At 40.4% G+C, this 20667-nt stretch overlaps 4 protein-coding genes across 4 annotated transcripts; all 4 read left to right on the forward strand.

The window, feature by feature from the left end:
- The first annotated feature begins 451 nt into the window (after positions 1–451).
- LOC139109435 (uncharacterized) lies at positions 452–811 on the forward strand. The gene has a single exon (XM_070668488.1). It carries the CDS (start codon positions 452–454, stop codon positions 809–811), a length of 360 nt encoding a protein of 119 aa, XP_070524589.1.
- Positions 812–14361: 13550 nt separating this feature from the next.
- Positions 14362–16598, forward strand: LOC139109436 (uncharacterized). Its single transcript, XM_070668489.1, has 3 exons — positions 14362–14511; positions 14581–15082; positions 15211–16598. Exons 1-3 carry the CDS (start codon positions 14362–14364, stop codon positions 16596–16598), a joined length of 2040 nt encoding a protein of 679 aa, XP_070524590.1.
- An 18-nt stretch (positions 16599–16616) lies between these two features.
- Positions 16617–17585, forward strand: LOC139109437 (uncharacterized). The gene has a single exon (XM_070668490.1). It carries the CDS (start codon positions 16617–16619, stop codon positions 17583–17585), a length of 969 nt encoding a protein of 322 aa, XP_070524591.1.
- Positions 17586–17647: 62 nt separating this feature from the next.
- On the forward strand, positions 17648–19636 carry LOC139109439 (uncharacterized). The gene has a single exon (XM_070668491.1). The coding sequence runs from the start codon at positions 17648–17650 to the stop codon at positions 19634–19636; it is 1989 nt and encodes a 662-aa protein (XP_070524592.1).
- Positions 19637–20667: the final 1031 nt, after the last annotated feature.

The following is a 20667-nucleotide window of genomic DNA, read 5'->3' on the forward strand; positions in this document are numbered from 1 at the left end:
AGTAGCGCACTGCGGGCACATTACCATGTAATTTTCAACTTGTATATACCAAGCTGAGTGGCAAACTAAATTATATGCCGGCATTGCGTTAAAGTGTTCAGGAATAGAGTCTTGAATCAACGAACTCAAGCCCCCCCCTTTGTTAGTTATCTTAGATTTTGTTACCCGTGAGTCACGTATATCAATATTCGCGCTGCGTGACTTCTCGGCCGTTCTTTTGTAATCCTATCCTCATTATCTATTCCATTGTTTTATTCCGTTCCGACCGCTCTACCAAGACGGATGTATTCTGTTAAATAAAACTCATATACTTATCAAGTTCTGCGGCTCTTTATTTACGAACCTTTTCAACAGGTTATGAGCCCAGGTAATATACGCGAGTGTCGCGAAATTCATAACAAGCCAGTTAAACTGTTTGTGAGTGCGCTCAGTAGTGAAAATTATGGCAACGATGTCAAGTGCACAGAACATTGAAAAACTAGACGGTGCAAACTTTGAATCATGGAAACTCATGATGAAGAGTGTGCTGATCTGCAACGAATTGTGGCCCTACGCAAGTGGAGCGGTAGTAAAAACGGAACAGAATCAAACTGAGTGGACGACAAAGGATCAGAAGGCCTTGGCGCTGATAACCCTGAGTGTCAAGAGCAGTCAACTGAGCCATATCAAACGAGCCGAGTCAGCAAAGGAGGCATGGAACCTACTAGTACAACTATATGAGTCAAGGGGTCCCGTAAGGAAAGCCAGTTTATACAAAAAGCTTTACCGCATGCGAAAAGATTCGGCACAGAGCATGGCCGTCATACATTAGCTCTTTCTGTAACATTTCGGAAAAATTAAAAGAAGCAGGAATAGACATACCCGATGAGCTGCAATCTATAATGATTCTGAATTCTCTGCCTTCTGAATATGAAAACTTTTGTATTGCCATCGAATCACGTGATGCTATACCAAACGTAGAAGCTCTGAAGTCCAAACTGATAGAAGAGGAAGCGAGACAAAAAGAACGAGATGCCAATCACAGCACTCAAGAGGAAAACGACGCATTAATCGCTAAAGACAAATTTAAATCATTTAATAAATATGTTAAGCAAAACCAGCGGGATTCTAAAAATAAATTAAAGTTTTCAGGAAAATGCTTTAAATGCGACAAAGTAGGACACCGTGCAGCGGATTGCAAAAGCGAAAAGAGACAGACGCACAAAGCAAACGCGGAGGATGCGATGTCTGCGGCCGTACTCTCCTTGGAAGCGCATCACTCAAATGAATGGTGTCTGGACAGCGGAGCCACGCGTCATATGTGCAACGATCCGAAGAAGTTTCTTCAACTAACTGAAGACGCGGACTGCCAAGTATTTACTGCAACCAACCAAAGCATGAGGCCAGCCGGAACAGGCACAGTAAAGCTAAGTGTAAAATCTAGAGAAAACGCAGTAAGCCATCTAAAATTACAAGATACCCTCTTAGTTCCTAAATTTCGGAACAATTTGCTTTCAATATCTTGCATGACGGACAACGATTATACCGTTGTATTTACTAAAGACTTTGCAGAAGTCAAGCGCAAAGATGGAACTGTGGCAATTAGAGCAAAGAGGCAAGGCCATTTATACGTTACGAGCCCCGCACATACGGATGCAAACAATGCCACCGCACTGGACTCTACCACGGAAGATACAAAACAACTTAGATGGCACGAGAGATATGGACATCTGAACTATCAGGATCTCAATAAACTGAAACGAGAAGAAATGGTCCAAAATATGAGCATGGAGCCCATACGAGAAAAATTAAACTGTGAAGTATGCGACAAAGCGAAGATCCATCAATTACCGTATACCGAGTTGACGAGCCACTCCAAAGAAAAACTCGGATTAATACATTCAGACATTTGTGGTCCCTTTAACGTTGAATCCATAGGAGGAGCGAAATATTTCGCAACATTTATAGACGATCACACAAGATATACGCAAGTAGTCATGCTAAAGAAGCGCTCAGACATTCTGAACGCCTTCAGGATTTATAAGAAAAGAGTTGAAAAAGAAACCGGTTGCCCAATCAAAAAGATCCGCACCGACAACGCCAAAGAATATGTATCAAGGGAATTCACCGAATATCTTGAAACTGAAGGTATTAGACGACAATTAAGTGTGGAATACACTCCACAACAAAACGGAATCGCCGAAAGAGCGAACCGCACTCTCGTGGAAATGGCTCGCTGCATGCTGATACAATCAAATCTACCAAAAAGCTTATGGGGCGAAGCGATAAACACAGCTACATTTATAAGAAATAGATGCCCATCAAGAAAACTTGGGAACATTACACCAACGGAAGCATGGACTGGCACGAAACCATACGTAGGTTTCATGCGCATCTTTGGAAGCAAAGTAATCGCCTTGAACAAAGAAGGTAAACGCAATAAATTTGAACCCAAAGGAGAAGAGTACATTTTAGTCGGATATTCTGAAGAATCAAAGGCTTATCGCCTCTGGAAACCGAAGACTAGAAAAGTTATTAAACGAAGAGATGTGCGTTTTCATGAAAAATTAAGTAAAGAAAACAGGCGAACCAACGATTATTTTGAAGCACCTACAGATATCCTGGGAACCGTCGAGCAACACGCGAAGAAGGAAACACCACATTCAACAGTCTCCAAGACTGAAAGGCAGGACATCAAAGAAGACAACACGGAAGATTATGCGACCTCACCGAAGGCGGAATCCTTCGAAAACGAAGGAATACGAGATACTTACAAGCGAGGTCCCGGACGGCCTCGAGTCCAACGAACCGGCCGACCAGGAAGACCAAGAAAATTATTCCAAGAGGCAGCCAATCTTACCTACAAAAAGGATCTCGATGAACCCGACAGCGTAGAAGACATCTACAACAGGGAAGATAAGGATTTATGACTAGCAGCGATGGAAGATGAATATAATTCACTCATACAAAATAATACATGGACGCTTGTGGAACGTCCGCAGGACGCTAGAATTTTATCCAATAGATGGGTATTTAAGTTAAAACGCAAGCAAAACGGAGAAATTGACCGCTATAAAGCAAGACTGGTAGTACGCGGAAATGAGCAGCGAAAAGGAATAGACTTCGGAGAAGTTTTCTCACCCGTAGCTGTTGTATATTGGAGAAGAATAAAGCACTTTATTAGAACGATTATTATTAAGATACAATTGGCACGATGGTCCAGGCGAGACTGAGACCTTACGCCGTAACAAAAGAGCTGATAGCAAAGCGTGCGTGACTAACTACTATTCTACTAGCATACATTGCGCATAAGCTTAAGCGTTAAACATTACAATTTTCTCCCTTTCTTATTTAGAGACATATTTTCTCTTTTAATCTGGTAGATCGACGCAATGGTTCCTTAGGTTCTATGTTTTTTGTTTCCGCATTTTTATTTATGGTTGGAAGAAAAGGAACAATTTGGTCTACATGTCGTTTCCAGATTCTTCCATCTATAGTTTCAACTTTAAACGTTACTGGGGATAATTTTTGAACAATCTTACTTTCTAAACGCTTATTATTATATATTCCATAGTCATTAACTAATACGGTATCGCCTATCTCGAAATTTACTTTACGTTTCCCATTTTTTTGTAATATTTGTTGCGCTTGTTTGTTTTGCACTTCATTTATTACATCGGGTTTTAATAAATCAAATCTAGTTCTTAATTCGCGTTTATACATTAGATACGACGGTGTTCTTCCTGAAGTACAATGTTCGGTCGATCTATAGTCAATTAAAAAGAGATTGATGGTATCTTCAAGGGATTTCCCGCTGTTTAATAGTTTAGTGACTTTATCTTTGAATGATTCTACAAAATTTTCTGCTGCTCCGTTTGTTGCCGGATGATATGGTGCTGTGAATGTGTGTTTAATGCCATTATTTCTGCAAAATTCTTGAAATTCAAAGCTTGTGTATTGGGTACCGTTATCGGTGACTAAATGTCTTGGAATACCGAAGCGTGAGATTAACTTTTTGAAATTATCTATTACTTTTGAAGTTTGAGTATTTTGATGCATATCTATAATTTCTGGCCACTTGGAGTAGGCATCGATAACTAACATGTACATATGGCCATGAAATGGACCTAAAAAGTCAGAGTGAATTCTGCTCCAGCATCTATCAGGGTATGGCCATGGTGTTAATGGAACGCTAGGAGGTTTCTTCCTTTCTTGTACACAAATTTTACATGCTGCTGCTACGTTTTCAATGTCACGATCGATATTGCACCACCATACATAGGATCGGGCCAGCATTTTCATTTTTACAATGCCTTGGTGGGATGCATGTATTTTTCGTAGTACTATTTGTTGTGCCGATTCCGGAATTACTAATCGATATCCCCATAATAAACAATCCTTTTCGATATATAACTCATCGTGTTTGTTATGGAATTTTTTCTCGGCGTTACTTAATTCAGTTACGTTTGGCCACTCGCTTTTAACATATCTAATTACTTTACTTAATAGTTTATCGCGTTTGGTTTCTTTAGCTATATTTATCGACGCTAGTGACTGTAGTTCTTCGTTTACATAATTCAACGCATTAAAATCATGAGTAAAAATAGGCGTGGTATCATAGATAGGCAGTCGAGATAGCGCATCGCAATTGTTATCTTTAGATTTAATATATTCGATTTTGTACGCGAATCTAGATAAAAAATAGGCCCATCTTTGTAGTTTACTTGCAGTTGTTAATGGAATTTCTTGTTTCGGTCCGAAAATAAAGACTAACGGCTTATGATCGGTGCGTAATATAATCTCTTTGCCATAAATATAATTGTAAAATTTCTTGAATCCGAATACGATGGCACTTGCCTCCTTTTCAATGATAGCACGACTTAAATCTTTTTCTGGAATTACCTTAGACGCATACGCAACTGGTTTTTCGGTTCCGTCCTTATAACGGTGTGACAGTATTGCTGCTAACCCGTATGAGGAGGCGTCACAAGTTAAAATTATTTCCTCATTCGGGTCAAAATGGGCTAATACTCGAGACGAAATTAATTCTTTTTTTACCCATTCGAAGGCATTATCGCATTCTTTTGTCCACTTAAATTCTTTTGATTTCGCGCAATCGTAAAGTGACTTTAATTTAGTTGCTCTATTTGGTAAAAATCTTGCATAATAAGTAATAAGACCGATAAATGATTCTAATTGTTTCTTGTTAGCTGGAACCGGGGCTTCGATCATTGCGTTAATTTTCGTTTTTGACTTATGTAGGCCGTCTTTATCTATTACAAAACCAAGTATATCAAGTTTAGCTTTGAAAAAATCACATTTTTTAAGATTGACTTTAAAACTGCATTGTTCCAGTCGTTGAAAAACTCGATGTAATGTTTGTAAATGCTCTTTATTAGTTTTACCGGTACAAAAAATATTGTCTAAATAAGGTATTACCCCATCTATTCCAGCCAAACATTGCTCAATTTTTCGTTGGAAGTCCCCAGGCCCGGAAGAGATACCCTCAGTCATTTTTGTATATCTATACAGTCCTTTGTGTGTAATTATTGTTAGCAAATTACGACTGCTCTCTTCGACAGGAATTTGCATATACGCATGCTCTAAATCTATTTGTGAAAAGGTCTGACCGTTACGTAAAGCCATAAAAATTTCATCTATTAATGGTATCGGATGTCTGTCTTTAACTAAATTCGGGTTAAGTGTAAGTTTAAAGTTACCGCAAATTCGTACCGATCCATCTGACTTTATTACCGGGACAATTGGCGTAGCCCATTCGCTAACATCTATTTTTTCTAAATGTTTAAGTTCCACAAGGCGGTTAATTTCATTTTCTACTTTTTTAGTTAATGCAAATGGCAAATGGCGAGCTTTTAATGCAACCGGTTGTGCATTTTCTTTTAATTGTAATTTAAGTGTGCCTTTATTATATAGTCCTGGCTCAGAGCCAAATAATTTAGGAAATTTTGCTGAGAATTGTGTTGTTAAATTTATAAAATCAACTTTATTACATTCATCGTTACTTGTTGGCAATTTTAATGGAAGGGGCCATAATCCAAAAACTTTAAGCCATTGTCTACCGATCAACATAGGTCCATCCCGTGATAGAACCCGCATTTTTAATATTTCTACGCGATTACCCAGTTGAACCTTTAAATTTTCTAATACTCCCTCACATTCAAGTGGAATTTTACCGTAAGCGTTTAGTGGCCCAGTACTAGTTATAGTGCAATCCGGAAAATAATTATCTTTATCGCGTTTAGATATAATTGCCGCAGAGGATCCCGAGTCTATTTCCATGTGGCAATTTTTATTATTAATAAGGACATCTAAAAACATCGGTTCCGCTATTATTTTAGATTTAACAGTATTAGTTGCGCTGCGCAAAGATAACTTAGTGTCCTTAATATTATAAAAGTCAGATTCGTTATCACTCGATGAATTCACATGTTGTACCGATGATTTCCGTGATGCCTTGCACATTGATGCCAGATGTCCTTTGCGTTTGCAGTTAGTACAGGTGCTGAAACGATGATAGCAATCCCGCGCCCAAAGATTTTGCCTTCCGCAACAGTAGCACGTGGAACGCCCCGGAACTTGAGAACGGGCGACGTTCCGTGAAGCTGGGTTTCCATCCGTTGAAATGCGAGAGCTGCCGATGTTAGAAAAATTCCGGCCTTTCTTATTACCACGATATGTTCCTCGATACGAGTTTCCTCCTCGCATTGGTCGCGATCTTCCTCTTTTTGCCGATTGAATAACGTTTACACTTGAATTATCAGTTATCTTATTCGTTGATAAGGCATTCCTTTCCGCTTCTTCCATAGCTGCTGCAATTTTGTATGCTGAATCGAATGTTAATTTTTCCTCTCGAAATAATGCTTTCTTAATTGAATGGTCTTTTAGACCGCATACAAATTGATCTCGTAATGCTGTATTAGCGTTGTCAAATTCACAATTAATCGACAAACTTTTTAAACGCGCCGAAAATTCTGCAACAGATTCCGTTGGTGATTGATGTGTTTTGTAAAATTTACAACGTTCCATTGTTTCAGATGGTTTGGGTAGTAAATGATTTTTCATTAATTTAGTGAGTTCAGCGAATGTTTTTTCACTGGGCTTCGCTGGGGCACACAAATCTCTAATCAATTTGTACGTTTCAGCTGATATTTTTGTTAGAAGGACAGCTACTTGTTTATCGGCTGCTATATCGTTGGCCATGAAATATAATTCCAGTCGTTCCGTATACAGTTCCCAATCGTCTTTTCCTAAGTGGAACTCTAACTTTGACGTATTGGTTTCTCCAGTCATTGTGTGAGTGATCCTAGATCTTTCTCGAGAGGTGATATCTCTTATCTCGCTATCTGCACTGTCAACTTCCGTTGGGGTGATGACTATTGTGGGCTGTGCTTTTTCTTTGTCTGCTTTCACTTTATTAATATGTGTTCTTAACAATGTACGCAATTCTTCAATCAAAGCAGTTTCACTAAATGGTATTTTCAGATTTCGCAATATTTGTTGAAGCTGCGGCTTTGTCTGGTCTTGAATCCAGGCTGTCTTTGTAAGATCTATTTGTTTGGTGCTCCTCCCGCTCGTGCTTGGTTGTGACATTTAATGTAGTTTGAAATCGGTTGATTTGTATGTGGAAAACGATTGCGGTGTTATTAAACACGAACTGGTCCACTCGATAAGTTATTATGTAGAGAACGATTACAGTGTTATTAAACACTAATTGGTCCACTCGATATGCTTGACAACCTGCACGATAGTCGGTGTCGTATACTTTAGAAAATAATACACATGTGAGTTCGTGGTTCCTCGTCGCCAGATTGTTGTATATTGGAGGAGAATAAAGCACTTTATTAGAACGATTATTATTAAGATACAATTGGCACGATGGTCCAGGCGAGACTGAGACCTTACGCCGTAACAAAAGAGCTGATAGCAAAGCGTGCGTGACTAACTACTATTCTACTAGCATACATTGCGCATAAGCTTAAGCGTTAAACATTACAGTAGCAAGATTTGAAACTATTCGCACCTTTTTAGCTGCAAGTGTTCAAAATAAAATACACGTACATCATATGGATGTTATCTCCGCATACGTCCAAGGGGACCTGTCCACAACCATCTACATGAACCAGCCGGAAGGTCTCGAAATCAAGGGTCAAGAAGACAAAGTATGCTCTCTACAACGGCCACTTTATGGCCTAAAGCAATCTGGCCGTGAATGGTATAAGAAGCTGGATACTTACCTGTCAAGCATCGGCATGAAGAAAACTCAAACGGATCCATGTGTATATGTAGACAGCGATGCAGAAAGCGACGTAATAATTATTGTCTATGTTGACGACTTATTAATAGGTTCGCGCGATATTCATAAATTAAATGAAAGAAAACGACAAATGCAGCAGATGTTCAAGATGAACGACTTAGGCCCATTAAGTAATATTTTAGGTGTAAACGTAGAACGTGACGGGCCCACAGGAAAAATTAAACTTACTCAAACCAGGTACATCAATGACTTGCTCGCGAAGTTTGAAATGCAAGATTGTAAGCCAGCATCGACCCCCATCGAACAAGGTGTCAAGATCACCAAAGAAGATCGACCAAAAACAGAAAAGGAATTCTTAAAGATGCAAAATAAACCATACAGGGAAGTGATCGGTGGACTAATCTATTTAGCCAACGCTACTCGTCCCGACCTGGCATTCACCGCAAGCATGTTGAGCCGATTCTGCTCTCAACCTGGACTAGCACATTGGAAACTAGCGAAACGAGCCCTACGCTATCTTAAGGAAACTGCGAATTTAGGTATTATTTACGAAACGGATAACAATAAACTACATGCATACGTCGACGCTGACTGGGGCAGTGACATCGATGACCGAAGATCTTTTACAAAAAGTGTCGTGCTTTTAGCAAACGGACCGATCAGCTGGCAAGCAAAGAAACAACGTTCTGTGGCATTATCAACCATGGAGGCCGAATACATGGGATTGTCTGAAGTCACGAGAGAAACTATTTACTTGAAAGGACTATTGCGACACATGAAACTATCAAATTGTATAGATAATTGTACTACAATTTATTGCGATAATCAAAGTGCGACAGTATTAAGCAAAGATTCCGTACATCATTGTAAGAGTAAACATATCGATTTGAGATATCATTTTGTTAAAGAAGTCCAGGAACAGGGCGAAATCAAAATTACGTATACGAGCACAGACTCAATGACGGCGGATATACTTACCAAACCTTTATCGACAATTAAACATTACCGCTGTATAAAACAATTAAATTTAGTGAGTACGTCGATAGGAGGGGTGTCAGGAATAGAGTCTTGAATCAACGAACTCAAGCCCCCCCCCTTTGTTAGTTATCTTAGATTTTGTTACCCGTGAGTCACGTATATCAATATTCGCGCTGCGTGACTTCTCGGCCGTTCTTTTGTGATCCTATCCTCATTATCTATTCCATTGTTTTATTCCGTTCCGACCGCTCTACCAAGACGGATGTATTCTGTTAAATAAAACTCATATATTTATCAAGTTCCGCGGCTCTTTATTTACAAACCTTTTCAACAAAGTGTAAATAGTCTCTATAATACGGGGGTATCTGCACGTGCGTCGGCTGCGGCAGCGGCGGGGATCCTTGAGGAACTCTTGTGGTGTGTCCCCGGTCCCTCTCGTGCTCCATATAAGTTGGCCTGTCGTTTATGTAATCATTGTCCCGAAGGGAGTCCGGTGCCCGCGGTGTCTGCGTACCAATCGATGGCCCCGGCGATGGTTCCCTTGGTCGCACTGGGGACGCTATCCCGACCGGGCGCATCGCGATATATCCCTCGTTGTCATAATTTGTTTGCGTGCTCATATTGTCTTCCTGTTCCGAATCCGGATGTCTCCTTATCTCATCGAGTATTCCTCGAATGAGCTCCGGTGTCCGAGATCATTGCACTATCGGTTCTTCGTATTGATAAGCACTTGGGGCGTCAGGCTGTCTGGCCGGTGAGTGAAAGACGTACGGGTCCGTTGGCCCGACGTCTGATTCTTGATGTGATGACATGGTTGTTTGATTTCTTGGACGGATACTCCTTCGGATCCTATCCGTTATTCTTCTCCAGTGTCGGCTCGCTTCTTGACGATTCATAAAAAGATTTTCTAGAAGTGACGAAACCAAAGGATTAGTTTAAATTTTAATCTTATTTGCTTCGGTCACTTACTGCTTCCGGTAGAATAAAATATTTTTTAAATTTATAATTTTGACTCGACCGTCGTGGCTTCAGCACTATTTTGATTCGACTGTTCCTGGGGGATCTCAGGGTTGAGGTTTATATAGCTAGCTGCGAGGTGTGGTGTCGGTCTTTCAGTTCTTCCCCTGCGGCAAAAATCTAGGAAAAGACGGTTCAGGGTATTGCCCACCCATGGGGCTCGACAGGTCAAGGAGAAGATAAAGATTATGATTCCTAGTACTTTAATGCTGCAGGCGACGGTGCTGTAGGCAGTAGTTTTCCATTCTTGAATTTTTCTTTCTCTAAGTTGTTGAGCTTTTTGAATAATATCATTGAGCGTTGCTTCTACATTGCTATGATCTGACACCCATATCTCATCTGTAGTTTCCGTTAAATTAATATTAAATTTTTCACGCGTTGGTTCATACAATTGAAGAATGCTGAGGTTGCTAGATGGTGTGTAATGATGTAGAAATTTAGTTGCTTGAGTAGACGGGTGACTCATCGTGGCGGTTTTTGCTTTAATTTTGCAACCTGGTTGTATTGTGATTGTTCCACAGTTTTCAATAATTACATGGTCTGTAAAACCGGTGCATTCAATTCGTATTTCTTCTTCTCCTTTGGCACTAAAAATCCAATTTCCTGGAGTATCAAGAACTTTCCAGTATGTTTTTTGTAATTCCTGTAATATTATGTTACATTGATTTAATATTAATTTTCTATTAAGCATCAAGTTGATGTTGCAGCTGGGCGTCTGTTTTATCTTTTTTAAAGGAGATGTAGCGGGACATATTAAAGTAGAACTCGTGGTTGAACATTTTTCCAAGTCTTCTTTTTCTAATTCGTAGTAACTATCAGAGTCTTCGTTTATTGCAATATATTCTGTATTTGGTTTTATTGTAGCATATTTGTCTTCATCCAGATTTTGTTTTGCCGGTAATGGTACGGCTTTATATAATTTATATTTTCCTGAGCTTATTAATGGTATATGTAGTGCGTAGATTAATCGGTTTTTAATATATGCAATTTGTAAATTTGATATTTTAATTAATTGATCCATTCCTTCTTCATTTATTGTTACGGGAAATTCTTCGTGTGGAACTCGTTCTCTGATTGCTTTAGAATTTTGTATTAATTGTTGTGGAGGTATTATTCGAGGATGTATTAATTCTTGTTTTCCAAAAAGTATTCCATCAATAAGAGTATTTATATTTAATTCATGTTCTAAAATTGCGTCATTAATATTTACAACTGCTTGATGAAAATATTCGTTAATTTCAATTTTTGCATATTCATTTGTGAGATTTAATATTCTTTCACTTATGCGGCGGTTCATTGCAATCATTTGCTGTTTAATTTTCGAAGTCACGTTCTGTAATTCTCCGAACCTTGTCTTGATTGCTATCGTTTGGTTTATGAATAGGGCAGCAAGATCATCAGTTTTACTTTCTATATGTTTCAATGCTTCATTTATATGGTTGGCATCTTCCAACGTCATTGTGCCAAATAATATTTTACTAATTTCTTCAATAAATTCTAACGGAGCTCTTCGTGATCTTGATTTTTTTAACAGTTCGCTTATGCGATTTTGATACTGTCTTACTTTATTTAGTTTTGTTTCGGCTAGCAGCAATGATTTCTGGGACTGGCATATTTTTGAAATGTTATTACATTGCCAAATAACCATTTTTAATTCTCTCTGGAGTCCTATAGCTGCATCAGCGATTCCGTTTAGATTAATGTATGTGATCATTTTCCAAGAAGTTTCGTAGGTACGCAAGTCGCCGATGGATTCGTAGAACACTCCAGGGTTATCCTTGAGAGTCGTTATCATGTATCTTTCCTGCGTCACCCCAGACCTGTAATGCGAGCTAGTTTAATTCTGTCCATATGTACTGTCTTGATTTGATTTCGTTTAGTTAATATTTTAATATTATTATTTGGTAGTATTTTTATAACTTCAAATGGTCCTCGATATTCATCATCAAATTTACCCTTCTTTTTCCTCTTAATAAATATACAAAATTTCCTACTTGATAATTTTGTATTTTCTTTTCTTTTATTCTTTTATCATAGTAATGTTTGTATCGTGTTTTTGCGTTTCCTAGATTTTGTATTGCAAGCTGTCTCAAGTCACTTAGTTTGTCAATTAATTCAGCTATGTAATCATTATATGTTTCTAGTGTGTCATCTGTTTTAAATTCAGATGGTAGTTGTGCATTCCTGCCATACACTAGTTCATAAAGAGTAAATTTAGTTCCTTCATGCACACTTGTATTGTAAGAAAACATTGCATGTTCAAGCCAGTTATCCCAATCTTTTTCATTAGCAATATAATGTTTTAAATATTCTACTAAGACATGATGACTTCGTTCCAACGAGCCATTTGATTGGGGGTGAAAGGCTGTTATACAATATTGTTTAATCCTGAAATATTTTGCAAATTGTTTCATCATTGAGCTAGTAAAATTTGATCCTTGATCCGTCAAAATAGCTTTAGGGCTTCCAAATTGGCAAATAAATCTTCGAGTAAATGCCTTTCCAATTTCTTCTGAATTTGCTAAGGTGAGTGGTACAGCAAGAGAATATTTTGTTAATTGATCTTGAATTGTTAGAATAAATTCATTTCCATTATCAGTTATGGGTAATGGTCTTACTATGTCCATAGTTACTTTATCAAAAGCGTTCATTGGTGTGTCGATAATTATCATAGGCTGCTTATTCTTTACCCGCACCAATTTCTTTTTCTGGCAGCTGTTACATGATTGAATAAAGTTTTCTACTTGTGTCTTCATATTATCCCAATAATATTTATGACGAACACGTGAGACTGTTTTTGCAATTCCCTTGTGTCCTCCAACGCTTGATTCATGTGATTCTCGTATAATTCGTAATCTATCCTTGATTTCTGGTATACATATTTGTCCCTTATATACCGTAATTTGGATTTCTGTATTTAAAAATGTTAATCTTATAATGTTACGAATTTTAAACCATGGGATATTTAAGCTGCTTTGGCTTTGAGATATTGCTGCGTAAAGAACATTTTGCGCAAGCATTATATTTCTTATTTCTTTAAATCCGTTATTTATATTTCTTTCTTTAATGTCGTTGTTTAATTCATCTTTTACTATGATGCCAAAAGTCTTTCGATTACTTTTTTGTTGTGTTAAGACGTGTCCGAGAACGCCTTTAAAATTATTTGGTTTATAACATATTTTCCTTTTAATTAATTCTTGTCCTATTTCGTCTATTGGGTTTCATCTTGTGTCCATAAAATAAATTATGTTATTATTTTTCATCCAAATGTGATCACGTAAATCCAAGAGATTAACAAACACTGGTATATTTTCTGTAATTCTTGGTTTTTTATTTTCTTTAATAGTTTTTCTAACAGGTTTCTTATTTGAATATTTTTTCTTAGACTGTTTCTTAATCTTGCTTTTATCTGGGATAGGTTTTGTTGTTTTGCTAACGTTCTTGTTTTCAAAATTTATGGGTTTAGTTTTAGCTTGATATGACGGTGGCGAAAATATTTTTTCCATTTTTGAACTGTTGCTGGTTTTGTCGGTTGGTGTTTTTATATTACGGTAATTAAATCGTTGCAGCTCCATATCATAGTCTGTTTAGAAAATGAAAAAGGGCATAAACCTTCTTATTTTCATCGCATATAAAAATCTGAGCTAGCCTGCAACAGCTCGGGTTATCGTCTTGACTGTCGCTATACAGGCTCTCAATTACTTTGACACTTGCGATCAGTGCGTGCTTTATCTTTTATAGATACCACGGGAAAGCCCGAAACTCGAACTTCTTTGTCTTAAGGATCAAAGGCCTAAGCGAGCCTGCTTAGCGACAGCCAAAAAGCAGTCAGTTGCAATCCAGAACGCGTACTAGCCGCTCACTCCGGATTCTTCAACGCTTCATAATCGCTCTCGCTTGAGCATTTCATTTGCATAAGTCCGCGCGCGACTTGTGGGTTGTACAAACAGCTTTGAATAAAGTTCGGCATCACTTTGTTAATTTGGTGTTCACTATCTATTCCCTCGAAACCACGCTCTTGCGCGAACATAATTTTGGTCCTTCGAGCCGGATACGTGAAACGAGTCAGTGTCGCCTTTTACATTCGCGCAAGTGAGTGAAATTTTAGCATCATGAGTCAGGAGATGGACCCTATCTTGGCTAACCAGCAAGATTTATATGGCAAAATTGCCTGTACTTCAGAAAATCTGAAGAAGGCAGGCTCATCTAAACTCACGGTCGGCAGTATCGAAGCTCGATTAAAGCAACTCGATCAGAATTGGGTCAAATTTGACAAGATTCATGACCATCTCCGTACGGAATACTGGGAGCACCTCGCCAAAACAAACTAGATTAAAAATGATGAATACAGCCTTGCTGAAGAGGCATATTACGAGCAGCGCGCGGTTGTCCTCGAGCATCTTCGGCTTGCTCGTATTAAGGAAGGTGTAAAACCCGCTAACACGAGCAGCAGCACTGAGTCTTCAAGAAAGAAGCTGCTGCCTCGTATAAATCTACCTGTCTTCGGGGGACGATTTGAAGAATGGCCAGCCTTTCGAGACCTCTTTCTTTCTATCATCGACGCAGATGAGGAACTACCAAGAGTTGAAAAACTCCATTATTTGAAGAGTGTGCTCAAAGGAGATGCAGAACTTATGATACGTAACGTCTCTGTCACCGCCGAAAATTATGAGCGCGCTTGGAATATGCTTCAAGAGCATTTTGAAAACAAACGTCTCTTAGTGCGCTCTACGTACGCCGCCTTCGATGCTCTCCCGCGTATGAAATCTGAGACAAGCGCGGAGATGCGTCGAATTTTTAATGGCATGCTACAAGCTAAAGGAGCACTGGAAGGTATCGGCCGTCCGGTTGATAACAACGACTTCTTCATTCATCATGTCAATGAGCTTTTTGACAATCATACGCGAAAGGAGTGGGAGATTGATATCGGGAATTTAAGTGATCCGCCAACGCTGGAAAAGGTGAAAACATTTATGGAACACGTCGACTCCGAGCATTGGAAGCGCTCCGTTCACCTCCGTCGATATCAGAGCAATCGCCTTCTAGATCTACTCCTCGTACTCCACGTGCTTACGTCGCTAAGGCGAGCCCCTCCATCAGCGAAGGTAAGCCGAAGAAGTGTTCTTTATGCAACGGACAACACTACATATTAGGTTGCCCCGAGTTTCAACGCAAAGGGCCTATCGCACGCAAGGAATTTGCGCTTGGCCGACATCTATGCCTTAACTGCTTCGGGAACCATACCCTGAGTGAGTGTCCTTCCGGCAGAACCTGTGCTACCTGTCAAGAGCGACATCATTCCACAATACACGAAGCCTGCACCCCCCTCACCGCAGCCAGTTACCGTCCCGTCGGAACAACAAGTGCAAGTGCAACAGCCCCCAGAACAGCAGAAAGAAAGCCACAAAAAGCGCCGACAACCCCGCCAGCAGCAGCGCAAGTAGCACTCCCCGCGCCAGCGGTCATCGGCCCACAGCAGGCAGCAACAGCCCTCCATGTGCGCAGTGTTATAAAGGAGCGTAAATATGTTTTGCTTGCTACCGCACGTTTTTACGTTAAAGATAAAACGGGAAATGAACATGTTATTCGCGCTTTACTAGATTCTGGTTTTGAGGTCCCGCTAGCCTCAGAATCTTTGATGCAAAAACTCCGGCTACCTCGCGAATCGGATGCTACCGAAATTTTCGGGATAGGTGGAATAGCAACGGGTCGCGCACGCGGTCGCGTAACTCTCAATCTTGAGGCGAGCACATCGTCTCCATACAACTTTCAAATTTCAGCATTAATATTGCCTCGCATTGCAACATGCGGAGCCAAATTTGAAAATTATATTCATTCTTGGCTTCATTTGACGGGTATCGAGCTTGCAGACCCGGAATATTATTTGAATAATGCCATTGAACTCATCCTAGGAGCCGATGTTTTCGCCTCTGTAATTGAGAGTGGCGTGAAAAAGGGGGAAAACAATGCCCCGGTAGCCATAAAAACCGCTCTCGGCTGGATCTTTTCTGGCACGGCGGGCGGGATACCGCCCTTGTCAAACGTAACAGTGCACCATTGTAAAGTCAGTTCTGACTTAGAAATGATTGTGAGGCAATTTTGGCAACAAGAGGAGCTGCCGAGTGCTCCTCTCGCGTTGACAAACGATGAATTGCGTTGCGATAAGCTGTTCGTCGATTCGCATCGCCAAAATCTATTTGGTCGCTATATCGTGCGTCTTCCGTTTAAGGAGACCTCCGCCTCCTTTCATGAATCGCGAAAATTAGCATTAAACATGTTAAAAGCCATGGAACGACGCCTAGCAAATCAGCCTCAAATTAAACAATTATATAGCGAATTTATGCATTAATACGCTGAGCTCGGACATATGTCCCCTGCAATACCCGCGGAATTTATAACAAAAGCATGTTATTTACCACATCATTGTGTATTAAAAATAAGCGACAGAATCACAAAAATTCGGGTCGTTTTTAACGGCTCGGCTACGCTCACCGACGGGCGCTCGTTAAATGAGAATCTATTATGCGGACAAAATATTTTGCCTCAACTAGCCGATATTTTAACAAATTGGCGACGGCATCGGCTGGCCGTCGTCACAGATATAGAAAAAATGTACAGCCAAATACTGGTTGTTAAACGCGACCGGGATATGCAAAGAATACTTTGGCGCGAAAACGCTTCCGAGCAAGTTCAGGAATATTGCCTGAACACTCTAACTTATGGCCTCGTTTCGGCACCCTACCTCGCGCTTCGCGTAATTCGCCAACTGGCGGAAGATGAGCAGAATCATTTTCCCATTGGTGCTGCCGTCCTTCGAACAAAAACATATGTGGACGACATTTTAACGGGAGCTCAAACTGTCAACGAAGTCCGTGATTTAATTCGCGAATTAATTAATATTTGCGCGGCGGGCGGCTTTCCGCTCAAAAAATGGGCAATCGGTTCGAAATTACTCGCCAATGTTGTTCCGGGAACAACTCAGAAAAATCCATTGGAGTGGCACCCTGCTAAGGGACACGCGATCCTAGGCCTCCGTTGGCTACCTGAACTCGATGCATTTTTTTTCAAAATTGACCCCATTCCTGATTCCGTTCCTACTAAAAGGAAAATTTTTTCGGAAACGGCACAGCTGTTCGACCCGCTAGGATGGCTAGCCCCCGTTATCGTTAGAGCAAAGATATTACTGCAATCATTGTGGCTGAAGAAATTAGAATGGGATCAACCGCTCAGCCAAGAAGATCAGGAATATTGGAAAAAATTCCGCAAGGAGCTGCCACAGCTCAAAAAGTCTCCATTCCACGCTGGCTCTCGACTCTGTCGTCTAGTTGCAAAATAGACGTGCACGGATTCGCGGACGCATCCGAAAGAGCCTACGCTGCGGTCGTGTACTTACGGGTAATGTGGAACACCGATGATTACGAAGACTTTAGCCATGCTAAAGTCACATTTTTACAGGCAAAAACGCGAGTTGCACCTTTGAAAACTATTAGCCTCCCACGCTTGGAGCTTTGTGCCGCCACTCTTTTGGTTCGCCTGGTGCATCAAATCAAACTAGCAGCTAGTGTCCCCATCGACGATATCTATCTCTGGACCGACTCGACAGTTACGTTAGTCTGGATTCAGGGATATTCGTCAAGATGGAACACCTATGTGGCAAATAGAGTTACCGAGATTCAAGAATTGCTGCCACAAGCACATTGGAACCATGTGCAAAAAATTGAAAACCCAGCTGATTGCGCTTCCCGAAGAATTGCTCCGTCGGAATTATCAAACCACTCGCTGTGGTGGACGGGTCCTTCATGGCTTTCGCCATATGATACTCTGAATTTCCAGATGCACCAACCGAAAGCACATAAAACAACAGAGGAAAAGCGCCCGGCTCGATTTCATGCTGCGGAAACCGTGTCACAAGAAAACCCATTCCTGCTTCATTTTTCCTCTCTCTCCAGACTCTTGCGTGTATCGGCTTGGTGCCGCCGATGGCTACCTAGCGAGCGCGTAAGTTCCTCTAGCAAAGTTCTTACGCCATCAGAACTTTCAAAGGCCGAATCCTATTGGATAATCTCCTCTCAAGAAACTTGGTTTTCGGAAGAAATTAAGATATTAAAAAAACAACAGCCGCTCCAACGTCAAAATCGGTTGTCGCGTTATACTCCATTCTTAGATAAGCACGGAATTATGCGAATCGGCGGGCGTTTACATCAAGCACCTTTTGATTTTGAGCATCGACACCCGATTCTATTACCGCAAGAATCTCATTTCGCGAAACTATTAGTGGATAAATTTCATAGGCAAACACTGCACGGCGGCGTACAGCTGACACTAGCATCCATAAGACAATCTTATTGGATTCTTAACGCGAGAACTATAATTAAAAGTCACATTCATAAATGTCCGCAATGCATTCGGTGGAAAAGAAGCATAAAAACTCCACTTATGGGAGATTTACCCCACATGCGTACTACGCCATCACCTCCTTTTGCCAATACAGGAGTTGATTATGCCGGCCCGATAATGATACGCACATCTAAGGGCCGAGGTCAAAAAGCCTATAAAGGCTTTATTGCTATCTTCGTCTGTTTCGCAACCAGGGCGCTACATTTGAAAGCCGTCTCCGATTACACGACGGAGGCCTTTCTTGCAGCTTTTCGGCGATTTGTTTCTCGTCGCGGCTTATGCGCACGTTTGTATAGCGATCGCGGAACAAATTTTGTCGGAGCCGATGCTCAGCTTCGAGCTTTTATGCATTCACTTACGCAAGATTCTTCCTTGCTAAACAATTTTGCTAACCAACATATAGAGTGGCATTTTAATCCGTCCAACGCACCTCATTTCGGAGGAATCTGGGAAGCTGCGGTAAAATCGGCCAAGCACCATCTCCGACGTGTAATCGGAGAGGCTACCCTTACATATGAGGAGCTAGCAACGCTCCTCTCGCAAATTGAGGCATGTTTCAATTCACGACCACTAGCACCTTTATCCGATTACCCGACGGATTACGAAGCCCTGACGCCTGGGCACTTCTTAATCGGAAATGCGTTAAATGCCGTGCCAGAACCTACATTAAGAGATCAATCGGAAAATCGACTTTCGCGTTGGCAATTGATCCAGCAAATAAGAGATCACTTCTGGCATAGATGGTCCGCGGAATACATTCCGACGCTTTATGCCAGAAATAAATGGCCCATAACTATCGAGAATTTAAAAATAGGGTCACTCTGCTTGCTTTACTCAGAAAATACTTCGCCCGCGGCTTGGCCTCTTGCAAGAATCATTGCTACCCATCCCGGCAAGGATGGTCAAGTGCGGGTAGTCACGATACGCAACGCAACTTCTACTTTTACCAGACCCGTGGTCAAAATTGTACCTATGCCAGTTACTGATTAAAACAAAATTGCTTACGGCTCACTTGAATTTTCTGATTCTTCTGTTGATTTAGCACATACACATACTACTACCGACAATTGTAACCGCTCGTTTCGTCCAACGCTGGGACGAGGCGGGCGGAATGTTTTGAAAATGAAAAAAGGGCATAAACCTTCTTATTTTCATCGCATATAAAAACCTGAGCTAGCTTGCAACAGCTCGGGTTATCGTCTTGACTGTCGCTAAACATGCTCTCAATTACTTTGACACTTGCGATTAGTGCGTGCTCTATCTTTTATAGATACCACGGGAAAGCCCGAAACTGGAACTCCTTTGTCTTAAGGAACAAAGGCCTAAGCGAGCCTGCTTAGCGACAGTCTGAACGAAATCAGTCGCAATCCAGAACGCGTGCTTACCGCTCACTCCGGATTCTGCAACGCTTTATAATCGCTCTCGCTTGAGCATTTCTTTTGCATAAGTTTGCGCGCGACTTGTGCGTTGTACAAACAACTTTAAATAAAGTTCGGCATCACTTTGTTAATTTGGTGTTTACTATCTATTTTCTCGAAACCACGCGCGAACATAGTCTATGTTCTCTTCTACATTTATTTCCATTGCTTCTAGTTCTTTTTTATTAAGCGGAATATTTTCTTCCATTACATTAATGTTATCTATATCATCTGGCATTTTTTGGATTTTATTTTTAAAATTAGTTGATTTTGGTAATGTTCTTTTTAAAGTTGGTGGTTCATGTACATCTGCTTGTACTTGAATATTTGTTTAGACTTGAAAACTATCGCTGGAATCCATTTCCATAGGAATTTGTGTAATTTCATCAAGATTTTAATTTTTATTGTTGATCCGTTTTTCAGGGACACCCGTTGTATAGTCTTCCTTCCTCTTGAGCTTCTTGTGATCGACGCTAGGGGCGGTGTAAATTTCTACTTCAAGTGATGTGGCGCTGTGATCATCTTGACTTTCTTTAAAACTGTCGCAACTATTATTTTCTTCTCCCGAACTTGAATTTTTAATAATTTTTTTATGTTTTTTAT

This window comes from Cardiocondyla obscurior, linkage group LG17 (assembly GCF_019399895.1).
Source record: "Cardiocondyla obscurior isolate alpha-2009 linkage group LG17, Cobs3.1, whole genome shotgun sequence".
NCBI classification, from domain to species: Eukaryota; Metazoa; Arthropoda; class Insecta; order Hymenoptera; family Formicidae; genus Cardiocondyla; species Cardiocondyla obscurior.